The sequence below is a fragment of the Bubalus bubalis genome, chromosome 6 (assembly GCF_019923935.1).
Source record: "Bubalus bubalis isolate 160015118507 breed Murrah chromosome 6, NDDB_SH_1, whole genome shotgun sequence".
Taxonomy (NCBI): domain Eukaryota; kingdom Metazoa; phylum Chordata; class Mammalia; order Artiodactyla; family Bovidae; genus Bubalus; species Bubalus bubalis.
Window position 1 is genome coordinate 119,351,028 of NC_059162.1, and position 12,588 is coordinate 119,363,615.

Genomic DNA, 12,588 nt, shown 5'->3' on the forward strand with positions numbered 1-12,588 from the left:
TCTTTCTCAGCAGGAAGAGCTGTATCACTTTAAAAATAAAAAAATTTATAGGCTCAGCTGATCTTTGCACGATGGATAGATGGATGGGTGATAGATGGGTGGATGGATAGGTGAAAGGATGGGTGAATAGATGGATGGATGGGTAGATAGTGGATTGATGGGTGTGTGGGTGTGTGGGTGGGTGTGTGAGTAAATGGGCGGATGGATATGATAGGTGGATAGATGCATAAGTGGGTGGATGGATGGACGAATAGATGGATGATAAGTGGATGGAGAGGTGTATGGATATGATAAGTGGGTGGATGGATAGATGGATGAATGGATGGGTGGATGGATATAAGTGGGTAGATGGATGGATGGATGGATAGGTGGATGGATGTGATAAGTGGGTGGATGGATGAATGGGTCGATGGGTGGATGGATGGATAGGTGGATGGATGGATAGGTGGGTGGATATGATAAGTGGGTGGATGGATGGACGAATAGATGGATGGATAAGTGGATGGAGAGGTATATGGATATGATAAGTGGGTGGATGGATGGATGGATGGATAGGTGGATGGATATGATAAGTGGGTGGATGAATGGGTGGATGGATGGATGGGTGGATGGATGGATAGGTAGATGGATGGATAGGTGGGTGGATATGATAAGTGGGTAGATGGATGAATGGATGGATGGATGGATAGGTGGATGGATATGGTAAGTGGGTAGATGGATGGATAAGTGGGTGGATGGATGGACAGATGGGTAGATATGCTAAGTGGGTGGGTGGATGGATGGACGGATGGATGGGTGAATGGATATGATAAGTGGATGGATGGATGGATGGGTGGATGAATAGGTGAATGGATGGGTGGATGGGTAGATGATGCATGCATAAGTAGCATTTATGTTCACAAAACAAAACATTCCAAAATAGTTTACAGATATTTGAGGACAAAGTGTAGGAAAGGGGTTAAAATATTCTTCAAAACTTTAACTTAAAAAATAAGTCTTCCTCAAGTGGCTGCTGACTTCCCCAGGGATGCCGGGGCAGGTGGCGGTGATCTTTGGAGACCAGCAGAGTGCTCCATCTTTCCCCTGCCATCTGTGGAGAAACCAGAGGCCGAGCCAGCCGCCCAGCCTCCTCCTGCCCTGCTCCCCGCCAGTGCTCAGCACTTGGGCAGCGCTCAGCACTTGGGCAGCGTGTTCCAGCTCCAGGCACAAGCTCCCCCGCCCTTCATCACTGGGCTGCATTGGTTAGTCAAACAAGACAAGCCTGGAAGCCAGCTAGGACAGCCAAGTTGCAGGGCTGGCTGCCAGAGCCCTTCAGGACCCCCAGCCTGAGTGTGCCCCCATCAGAGGACAGGAGCCCTGGGGGTGAGGAGAGAGGATGGGCTGGGTTACCTGAACTTGTAAGCCTGCTTCTGGATTCTGACCATCAGAGGGGTCTCGTTTCTGATAAACCAGGGCTCTCCGTCATCAACAAACGGAGGGATGTCATTCAGAAAGATGCGGGCGTCCAAGTCTTTGCGGAAGGAAGAGGTCATGGGCAGGTGGCTGTTGTCGGTCGAGTAGATATAGATTTCCGGAGGTAGAGTGAGGTCGTCATTCAGGAGAAACCGCTTGTAGTCGTAGAAGAACGGGTCCTGCCCCTCCTCTAGGCCCCAGCCCATCTTCTCCTCGTCCGCGAGGGTGACTGTGGCGGGCGTGTGGGTCAGGAAGCCCGAGAACTCGGGGTAGCTGTGGATGGAGAGGCTGTCGGGGATCTCCACGCACAGCTTGAGGAGGTGGTTGTGGAACCACAGCCCCACGTCCTGGCTGCCATCCCGGTAGGTCTCGACGCCTGGCCCGAATCGCTCGTCTGCCTTGTACAGGCCCTGCAGGACGGCACAACGGGGAGAACAGGTGGCTGGGCAGGGCCTGTGCTCTGCTGCCAGTTTCTTAAATCAGAGGAAGAAAGCATCGTCCTAAGAAACATGTTCATTCAATCGACAGTTTGCTGAGGCTTTGGACACTCCAGGCCCAAAGCACGGGCATCGGGACAGACGCATCGTGGGCAGAGGGGCTGCGGGCTCGGGGGCCTTGTGCAGGGAAGCCGGGGATGCTGCGTGCAGACTCATTTCAGGGTGCCCCCGGCTCCTCTAACATGGTGAGCCCAGCCCAGGCACCCACCAGGCTGGGGAGGAGCACGCGGTGCCGGGCGCCGAGTCAGACACACCCCGGCAGGCGTGAGCCGAGGAGGAGCAGTCAGCCTGGCTTGCCTCGAGCCCCGCGGAGCGCAGCCAGTGCCAGGCGGCTCTGACGCTCCTGCTGGCATCGGTGCCCGGGGGTGGGTGTGAGGAGCAGGGAGAGCCAGGAGGGTCTCAGTGAGACACCAAGCAGCAGTGCCTCCCTCAGCGAGGGACCTGGGACAAAAGTTCTGGCGTGGGGACCACAGAGACCCGGCTTCCCGGGGAGGACGGGCTGCATCTTCCCTGAGACGGAGTCACGGGATGATGCCTGGAGGTCGCTGGGCGGGCAGAGGAGCAGCCCAGCAAAAGCACAGAGGCCTGAAACCCCAAGGGCACACACGTCAGTCCCTGGAGCTGCGCCCCCGCCCCCTCGTCTGCGAGCCGCATGGCAGCCCCACTCTCAGGAGCTCCCATTGCCCATGGAGCACCTCTGGCTGCAAGCCTGGGGCTGGGCACTGTGGACGGAAGGCCCTGCCCACAAGAAGCTGGCAGGCCAGAGCAGGCGGCAGCAGACTAAATAAGGGAGGGAAAGCGTGTGAGGACCACTGCACAGGCTTGGGCTGGGGCTGTGGGTGTTTCCAAGAGAAGCTGTGGATGGCCAGTGACGGGGCAAGAAACGCCATCAGACTCGGTGAAAGTGGCGGGGTGGGGGGACGGTCCCCCAGGAGCTGTGAGCCTGGAAGAAAGCCTTGGGCAGGGAGACAGGTGTCCGGTCAGAAAAGCAGCTGCCCCAGGAGTCCGCTTCTAGGAATCTGTCACAGGAAGTAATCCCAGCTCATCAAAGCTGTAATATGTTCACAGCCTTATGCGAACAGCAGACGATGATCCAGAAACCTTGATGGTTCAATAAAGAGGGGCTGTCCAGAGGCACTGGCTTTGAAAATTCTGTTCTTAATATGTGTTCACTTTTTAACCAAACAATCCTGCTTCTAGGAATGCATCCCAAAGATCGCAGGTGAAAACATGGAATCCTCAGTGAAGAAGGCTGCCTGGAGACGCAGGCCTTCTGAGCTGCTGGGAGGGGGGCAGGGCTCTGGGAGCAGGTGTAACTGCAGGTGGAGCGCAGGGAGGACAGGGTGCCCTCGGGGGGAGGACCATGTGTGCCCGTCGCCCATCATTTGTAAATGCAGAGACAGAACTACAAAGATGATCACCAAGGACCAGGGAGGAAGCGAAGGAACTCCTGTGGGGGGAACCATGTCTGATGGATTTGACTTGGAAAAAGCATCAGATGTTTGCATAATCACAAAATGAAATCAAAACAAGATTTTAAAAATAGAATGCCAAAAATAACAAAAGCAAAATAAAGCAAGTGACTGCAGCTCTGTACTTAGTGGCGGGGGGAGGCAGTGGGGTGACCACACAGAGAGGAATTATTTCACGGGACTGGACCCAGCCTCCCTGGTGGGGCCACCCCGGGGACAGAAGGACAGCAAAGGAACCTGAGACTGTTTTTAATCATCAGAGGGGCGTTGATGAGGCTCTGCCCTTTTCTGAAACTCGTATACACGTGTTCAGAGATAAAGCAAGCAGGAAATCTTGTTAGAAACCACAATTGTTAAGACGAAGAGGGAGGCAAATGGCACCACAGCTGTGGAGGGCACACTGGAGCTGGAGATATCAGTGTGAACGGATGATGTGTCTTTTCACCTAAAAAAGTGTACTTTCAAACAAAAAAGGAAGCAGAGACATGGGTACAGACAACAGTCCAGTGGTTGCCAGCAGGGAGAGGGACGGGGGAGGGGACAGAGGGGGAGGGCACAACAAAGGGTCATCCGGGGTCATACGAAATCATGAGGCCATGAGAGTGAGGCTGTGGAAGGAAACTGTAAAGAGCCTAGGTGAAGCACCGCGGTGCTGGAGAAGACGCTGAAGAGTCCCCGGGGCTGCATGAGGTCAAGCCAGTCAGTCCCACAGGAAATCAACCCTGAATGCTGATTGGAAGGACTGATGCTGAAGCTGAAGCTCCAATACTCTGGCCACCTGATGTGAAGAGCTGACTCATTAGAAAAGACCCTGATGCTGGGAAAGATTGAAGGTAGGCAAAGAAGAGGGCGACAGGATGAGATGGTTGGTGGCATTGCCAAGTCAATGAACATGAGTTTGAGCAAATCCCAGGAGATGGTGAAGGACAGGGAGGGCTGGCGTGCTGTAGTCCATCGGGTCGCAAAGAGCTAGACACAACTTACCGACTGAACAACAGTAGGATTTTAAAAATCGTTCGATTTTAAAACGCCTTAAAAAAAAAAGAAAAAAATGTCATAAAATAATGCGTGGGGAAAAAAAGTTTTGAAAGGTGTTTTCAAGATATGCTATTGAAAAGACCTAAAAATAAAAACCGACCAGTGCAGCAGTGATGAGCAGCCAAACCGTGGTTTCTAAATACCGCAGCCCACTAAAGCAGCCAGGCTCCACTCAAAGCAGGGCAGGAAGTGTCTGAGTGAGGCTGGAGCTCCTTGCAGAGCAGGAAGCAAGAACACGTGAAGCCCTGAAGGGCAGAACCAGGCTGCTGACACCTGCGCCCACCTGTCAGTCCGGACATCACGTCATGAAAGAACCAGGCAGCTGCGTCCAGACCTGACTTCTGACAAAGAGGCAAAGGCTGGGCGGGAGGGAAGTGAGTCTTTCCAGTAGATGGGCTTGGAGCACCTGGACGTCCCCACGTGGCGGAGGAGGGAGCCTTACTTCCCGTGACACACCAACATTAACACAAACACAGACGGGCACGTAACAGGCAAAACCATAAACACAGAAGAAAACGCAGATGATGATCTCATGACCTTGCAAAATTATAAGCAAAAGCAAACAGCCAGGCACTGGGGGCAGGAGGAGACCTGCTCCAGAGGGACCGGGTGCATGTTCGGGGCTGACGGGACTATTGGGACCCTTGACCGCGGTAGTCACCACACAGGACCATGCTTGTCAAAACTTTCAGCAGTGAAAGTCGCTCAGTCGTGTCCGACTCTTTGCAAGTCCATGGAATTCTCCAGCCAGAACACTGGAGTGGGCAGCCTTCCCCTTCTCCAGGGGATCTCCCCAACCCAGGGATTGAACCCAGGTCTCCCACATTGCAGGTGGATTCTTTACCAGCTGAGCCACCAGGGAAGCCTGAGAATACTGGAGTGGGTAGCCTATCCCTTCTCCAGCGGATCTTCCCGACCCAGAGATCAAACCAGGGTCTCCTGAATTGCAGCCGAATTCTTTACCGAGCTATAAGGGAAGCCGCAAAACTTTCAGCACAACCCGCTAAAGGGGGCGAGTGTTACTGTAATGAGTAAGGCGGGGGTGGGGGAGGAATCTGTATTTGCAAAGGCAGGAATGTTTTTCCAGAAAAAGGGAATTTCCAGAAAAGCATGTGTGCAACGAGCCAGTCTACATGTAGAAAGGTGAATGTTTTCGCCGAGCTCACTGCTTCATCTACAAGATGCACAGCGGCTTGCTGTAAGCCCCGGGCCGGGTCCGGGGAACAGGACAGTGACCGGCTCTCACGCCCTCACTGTGCGACATGGCTCATGTCCTCACTCCTCTTCTTTTCATGCGCCTTATTACTGGCACTATCACAGCCGCTTAGACTAAGAAAGCCGCTTCTCGTCAGGCACACCCAGGACCCAGCAGCGCCTACAGTGCCGGCCAGTGGCCTGGATGCCCAGGCCGTCCCCTCACCTGGAAGAGCCTCTCCTTCAGGTACATGGTGCCGTAGCCCTCCCGGGCGCTGAGGTAAAACATGCCCGTGAAGCTGGAGCCGTCAGGCCACATGTAGGTGCCCAGGCCGTGCCGGTGGTCCCGGTAGAACTGCCCGTGGTAGGACTGTGAACAGAAAGTGGGGTGACCGGTCTGTCTGAGGAGCAGCCCCTTACCGCCCCGGAACCTTCCAGAACGCCCTCCCAGCTGAGCCCCTGGGCCTGGGCCATGTGGAGTGGGGCTCTGGGTCTGCCCTGGGCTCACGAGGGGAGGTCACCCGACTCACGCAGAGCAGGCGCCAGGCACACTTGGCCCCCGATGGCCATGCCGCCCCGTCTTGGCTTGGGTGGGGAGGCTGTAGGTGTCTGCACTGCCTGGGCTGGGGCACGACCTGTCTCCACGGGTGAGCCCTGGCCCCAGCTCCGCCCGCACCCCCCGGGCTGGCCCAGGGAGTGGGGGGCCGCCAGACTTAAGACCTGGCCCTGACTTAAGACCCTGGCTTCTGAGGCCACACACGTGGGCTGCTCTGGTCCCAAGCCCCGGGGGCGGGGGGGATCTGATGGAGGCGCCCCAGGAGGGAGAAAGGACACAATGTCCATCCCAAGCCCTTCTCAGTCTCCAGCCCTGACTCTCACGCGTCAGACGGCCACCTTCCAGCCAGAAGCAGGCGGGCCAGGCGCTCACGTAGCCGACGGTCGTGCTCACAGACCCCTCCCCACCCCACCCCCACCAGCAGTCCGGCGACTGCCACCTGCCCAGTGCCCCATTGTCCTCTGGCAATGGAGACAAGTCCCCATAGGTAGGTGGTGCCCTGGCCCCAGCCTCCCTGGCATTAGTGGCCAAGCAGAGGGCTCCCACCCCCAGCCCTGACTTGCATTTGGCCACAGGACCCATCCCTGAGTCACACCAGTGTCCACGGGGCCTCTTCTCTCTTGTAGGAGGCTGGGACCCCAAAACCATTCCCCTCTGCCAGGTGGCAGAAGGTCAACCTTGGCCGCCCCCAGGGAGATGGGAAGAAGTGACCTGATGGAGTCATGAGAACCCCTGGAACCAGCCAAGCCTGGGGCCCCAGGACCCGGTGACGGGCTTTCCAGGTACCACAGCCAAGAGAGGTGTTTTCTGGCTCATCACTTCACTCCTAGAGAATGGCCGGAGCAGGGACACGGAGAGCAGAGAGACACGGGGCAGGAGACGGCCCATCGTCTGCCCACATTCATTTCATTGGGATCATCTGGGGGGCTTACAGAGTTCACCCAACTGAAAGAAGTCCCGAGTTGCAGATTATCTGTGTATAACTTTAGGAAGAATCTAACCCCTGCTCTTTGGTTCACCCATAGAAGACGGGGTTTCTGTCCACCCCAGGAGGATCCTCCCGATCCGTGCTCCACACAGACCGGGAGCCTCATCTGACCAGCCCGATGGATGTGCTGGGGCCCGCTCTTCAAAGACGCTGCCCTCAACCCCCACGGCCTCTCACCTTCCTGCTCCCTCTGGTTCCGGAGCCGCTATGGCGGCAGGAGCGTCTGTTCGGTGGACCCAGAGGTCCCCCCAGGCTGTACCGAAGCGGATGCTCCGCCTGCCACCGTCTCCCTGCGCGGGGATGACTGGGGCTGCAGGACCGGTCAGCGGGCCCCCGCCCCCTACAACCAGGAGCTAAGGGTGTCTGACCACTGGACCCGTGTTGGGGCAAAGAAAAGCCAACGGTGGACTAAAGAAGCAGATGCTGAACAAAATCAGTGCTGCGTCATCGACAGCAAGGAGCCTCGCGTGCCATGTCAGAAGCTCAGGTTCCGGCCTCTGTCCCCTGCTCTGGGGGTGCAGTCCAAGTGGGACTGGGCTGGGAGCCCCGAAGCTCCGCCTGCGCCTGCAGCTGCTCCTGCCGCCTCGCCCTGCCTCCACCACTCCCCAGGCTCCAGCCCAAGACCCCTGTGCACCTCCTCCCCTCTCCTCCCTGAACCAGGAAAACTAAGTGCGGGAGGTCAGGGTCTGGGTGAGGTACCAAAACCAAGCAAACGGGGCCGCTGCGTGGAAGAGAGGGACAGAGCCGGGACCCTCGCAGCCCTTGGGAGGTTGTGCCACCCAGTGCCCGTCTCCCAGCAGGGCTTCGGTGACAGGGGTCCTGCCCTCTAGGTCCCCAGAGCTTCCCCAGATGCTTTTATAACCCCCCAAATGCAGCCCTGCATTGCCTCCAGACGGTTTTTATGACTTGCAAGCAAAGACCAGGGCAAGCAGCGCGGAACCCGCCAGCAGTGCAGATGCGGCGGGAGGGGAGGAGCCCGCACAACGTGGGAAGCCTTGAGAACCCAGCTGCCCGCCGGGGGAGGCGCAGTAAGCCCGCAGGACACGCACACCCCCAGCTTCGCCTCACACACAGCTGCTTCTCGCCCAGGGACACCAGGTGGCGCCAAGAGCCCCTGCCACGGGCCCCTCAGCGTCCCCACAGCCCCAAACTCCGCCCACCGCGGGCGCACGGAAGCGCGCATTCACCGTGTCTTTAAGAAGACCCGTTTCTTCTGCTCGAGCTTAAATACAAGGCAGTGTCACCAGTGCAAATATACAACTCACTGCAGTAGTTGACAATTAAAAAGAAAAAATTTGCCTAGAATAAGAATTTATCTTCTGAAGGCACAGTTTCCCGAGCTGCAGCCTGGGGACACCAGGTGAACCTCGGATGTGATCTCAGGAGTCTCTCTGGGTGCTGCTCACACAGGGACGTTTGCCTAGCCTCCTTCCGGATCCACAAGCTCACAGCACACGCCTCTTGAGAGGGGCCGGCCGGGGCTGGCCGTTACCTCGCCCGTGGGCCAGGAGAACTCTCCGTATCCCAGCTTCATGTCCAGCCCGAACTCCCCCTGGTAGACGCAGCCGTCTTGCCACTCCTGCATGCCCCGGACCAGCTGGATGTAGGCGCCCTTCAGGTCCTGCTCCCTGAGCGGGCCCTCGGCCTCTTCTTCCTCCTCTGGGGCCTCCGGGAGGAGCCTAGGGAGAGGAAGGGGGCGGGGAGGGGAGCCCGTTGCCGACCGAAGGTCTTCAGGGCCACCGAGTCCCGAGAAGCCGTGCTTCAACCGACAACCCCCGAGGCCAGCCGGGCGGCTGTCCCTGATCTCCAGGGAGGGGAACGGAGGCACCGGGAGCACGGAGCATGCTCAGGGTCACGCAGGAAGTGGAAAGGGCAGTAAGTGTGCAGCTGTCTGACAAGGCTGAGGGCTGCTGTGCCCTCTGCTGCCCAGGGCAGCCCCACTGCCTGCAATCTGACGGCTGCCCCACTCCAGCTGTGCCCTGGTTGAGGGTGGCTCGTCTGGGGGCCTCTCTACTTGGCTTGACATTCCATCTGGACGAGGACAACGAGCTTCAGGCCTTGGGGGATCCAAGAGCAGCTTGAGAAACAGCAAGCCGACCAGCAAGATGGACAGACAGACGGGAGGATGCTGGCAGGGGTGGGCGCACAGCAAGGGGCAGAGCATGCACCAGAGCAGGTTGCTTTGTTGTTGCTCCTACTGTCTCAAAGTGCACATCCTGACTTAAAGTGGGCCCGCGCCTGGCCCATCACACACACACACACACCTGTCTCCCAACGCTAAAGGGCTCTCTGGGGTGCTGCAGTGGGGTGTCTCAGGGCTGGCTGGGTGGGGTGCACACACACGGGAGCCCTCGGGCTCTGAGCCCCTCCACCAGCTGGTCCTCAGATGCCAGCTGTGAGCCACGGGCACTTTAACAAAGCACCTGCCCGACGGTGAAGGGCTGCGGCTGCTGTGAACATGAAGGACAGAGACCCTCATGCAACAATGATAAAGTCTGGGGGCGCAAAACTGGTTTGTTTTCCTTTTTCTTACTTGTAGGTGTGGGTTGAATTGTGTTCCTTCCTCGAAATGGCAACCCACTCCAGTGTTCTTGCCTGGAGAATCCCAGGGAGGGGGGAGCCTGGTGGGCTGCCCTCTATGGGGTCGCACAGAGTCGGACACGACTGACGCGACTTAGCAGCAGCAGCGGCCACGCACCCCACACCCCAAATTCATATGTCAGAGTTCTAACTCCCAGGGCCTGGCTGTGTGACTGTGTTTGCAGTCAGAATCTTCACAGACGCTGTCTCCAAATAGTCAATTTATGTAAATAATCAAATTAGAGGTCATGAGAATGGGCTCTAGCCCAGTGTGACTGAAGTCCTTATATCAATAAAAGGGAAAGTCTGGACGCAGGGAAATGCATGGAGAGAAGATGAAGTGAAGACTCAGAGAAAGGACAGCCGTCTACCAGCCAAGGAGAGGGGCCAGCCCGATTCCACACCCTCGCGGGAGGGCTCCCACACCTTTTGGCGCCGAGCATGGAGCTCTCCAGGGTCCCGGCGACCGCAGGCACGCTGCCGCCCTCCTCCACTTGGTTTTCAGAATTCCCAACCTTTGGGACCTCGTCATGTGGAACCAAGGAATAACGATATTCCATGTCTCTCCTCTTTGAACCTGGAAGCAAAGTCGGAGAACCACATTCTCCCTCGGGGTTCCTGGCGGGCGCCCGGACCGCCGACAGCACCGCGCGCCTCAGAGAATCAAGGACCCCTCCTAAAACGGCGGACGCCCGGATCCTGTTGGAACGCCCCCTCCCCCAACACAGGGAAACCCCCTCCAACGCCCGAGGGTGTCCCTGAAACCAAGGAAGACAGCCTGGGCCACCTCCCGCGACCTTAAATTAGGGCCACGTTTTGGGCTGCAGACAGTGGGCCCCTCCTCCCCCCGACAGCCTCTGGAGACGGGGCGGCGAGGACGCGGTCCCCACGCAAGCCCGCACATAAAAACAGCCTCTCACGCACGTCGGGCCCCAAACCTCCTCTCCGCCGCTCCCAGGGAGAACGGCGGGCCGGGCCCAGGGGGCGTGGGGCCCGCGCCGACTCCCCACCGCCGCCTCCGCGGAGCTCGGGGATACCCCCGCTTATCCCCCTAACAGGGCCGCACCGAAGCTCAGAGAGCTCTCACCGACCGCACAGGGTCCGCGCAGGGATGTGGCCAACGCAGCGCCTGCCAGCCTGCACTCTGCACCGCTCAGCGTGCAGAAGAGTCAGGTTTCCCTGGAGACCGGGCCACCGCCCACGTGACGGGGTTCCGCCAATCCCCGCGCCCGGCCCCGCCACGCCCCTCCAGGGCAACACCCCTTGGCGCCCGGCCCCGCCACGCCCCTCCAGGGCCACACCCCCTGGCGTCCCGGCCGGGCAGGGCTCCCCTCTGTGACCTCACAGAGACCCCCGCCCCGGCCGCCCACTCCCGCTCCCCGCCGAGACCCTCACCCCCGGCTTGCTGAGCCCAGGCCGGCCGTCCCACTAGAACACCCATCTCGAGGTCAAGCGGGGCACGGTGGGTCGGCCTCTGGGTCAAGCCTCCCGGACTCCAGAACCGGTTGGTGGCTCTGTTGGTATTTATGGAAGGCGCCGAGCTCACAGCCTGGTAGGGGGACAGGATCGGGGGCAGCCGGGGCCACGGGTGAGCCTTTACGGGGAGAGGATGCCTAGGTATGGTTTCAGGGGATGAGTAGGAGCTCTCAGAACAGAAGCGAGCACATTTCAGGGAACTGGACTAGAAGCAACCGAGAACAGCGCGAGGGCTTTCCGCGGCTTCCTGGACAGAGGAGGGGTCTCTGGAGGCGCAGACCGCCCCTTCTTAGAACAGCGAAAACGGATGACAACAGCTGATGCCCCGGCCGCCCCCGTGAGCTGCAGTGGCCGCAAGGTGGCTGTACCCGGACCCCAGGGTTCCGGGGGCGCTCCCCCCACCCTGCAGTCTGTCTCCCAATTCATCTCTTCTCCCCTCGGCCCCTCAGCACCACCTCGGCTCCTAGAGCCCTTCTCTACCCCTTAATCCTTCCCCTCACGTCCCCTCTTTGCCCTGCTCCAGTTGTCGCTTGTGAAGCTGAGCAGAGACAAACGGAGCCACCTTTAAAATGTTTCTGAAAAGAGAAAGAAAAAGTCACCTAAAACTTCCTGTTAAAGCATACCACCTGTTGTGGGTTGAGCAGTGGCCCCCCCACCCCGACCCCAAATGATAAACTGAAATGAAGTCCTAACCCCTGAGAATGAACCTTATTTGGAAAATAGTGTCTTTACAGATGTAATTGAGTGAAGACCAAACAACTGGTGTCCTTATAAGGACAGGGAGATTTGCAGACAAAATACAGAAAAATACATTTCTGTTGTTTGAAGCCTACTGGTTGGTTGTGATACTTTGTTACACTCAGCTTAGTTCAGATCAGGTGCTCAGTCGTGTCCGATTCTTTGCAACCCGGTGGACTGCAGCACGCCAGCCTTCCCTGTCCTTCACCAACTCCTGGAGCTTGCTCAAACTTGTGTCTATCAAGTCGGTGATGCCATGCAACCATCTTATCTTCTGTCATCCCCTTCTCCTCCTGCCTTCAATCTTTCCCAGCATCAGGGTCTTTTCCAAGGAGTCAGTTCTTTGCATCAGGTGGCCAAAGTACTGGAGTTTCAGCTTCATCATCAGTCCTTCCAATGAATATTCAGGACTGATTTCCTTTAGGATGGACTTGTTTGATCTTCTTGCAGTCCAAGGGACTCTCAAGACTCTTCTCCAACACCACTTCAAAAGCATCAGTTCTTTGTTACATTGATTCTAGGAAACTCACTGTACTCTGTGCTGTACTCTGTTGGTTCCAACTCTTTGCAACCCCACAATCTGTAGTCTGCCAGGCT

General features: G+C 57.7%; 1 protein-coding gene across 3 annotated transcripts in view; it reads right to left on the minus strand.

The window, feature by feature from the left end:
- Window positions 1-10,933, minus strand: part of ANKMY1 (ankyrin repeat and MYND domain containing 1) — a 55,363-nt gene extending 44,430 nt beyond the window's left edge. For all 3 annotated transcript variants that reach the window (XM_006077159.3, XM_044945388.1, XM_044945389.1), the window contains exons 1-5: window positions 10,844-10,933; window positions 10,204-10,354; window positions 8,690-8,876; window positions 5,880-6,023; window positions 1,390-1,862 (exon numbers count right to left, since the gene is read on the minus strand). In XM_006077159.3, the coding sequence (XP_006077221.3) occupies window positions 1,390-1,862; window positions 5,880-6,023; window positions 8,690-8,876; window positions 10,204-10,337 (938 nt within the window). In that variant the 5' untranslated portion in view covers window positions 10,338-10,354; window positions 10,844-10,933. The remainder of the gene's footprint in view (window positions 1-1,389; window positions 1,863-5,879; window positions 6,024-8,689; window positions 8,877-10,203; window positions 10,355-10,843) is intronic.
- Between the last annotated feature and the right edge of the window lie 1,655 nt (window positions 10,934-12,588).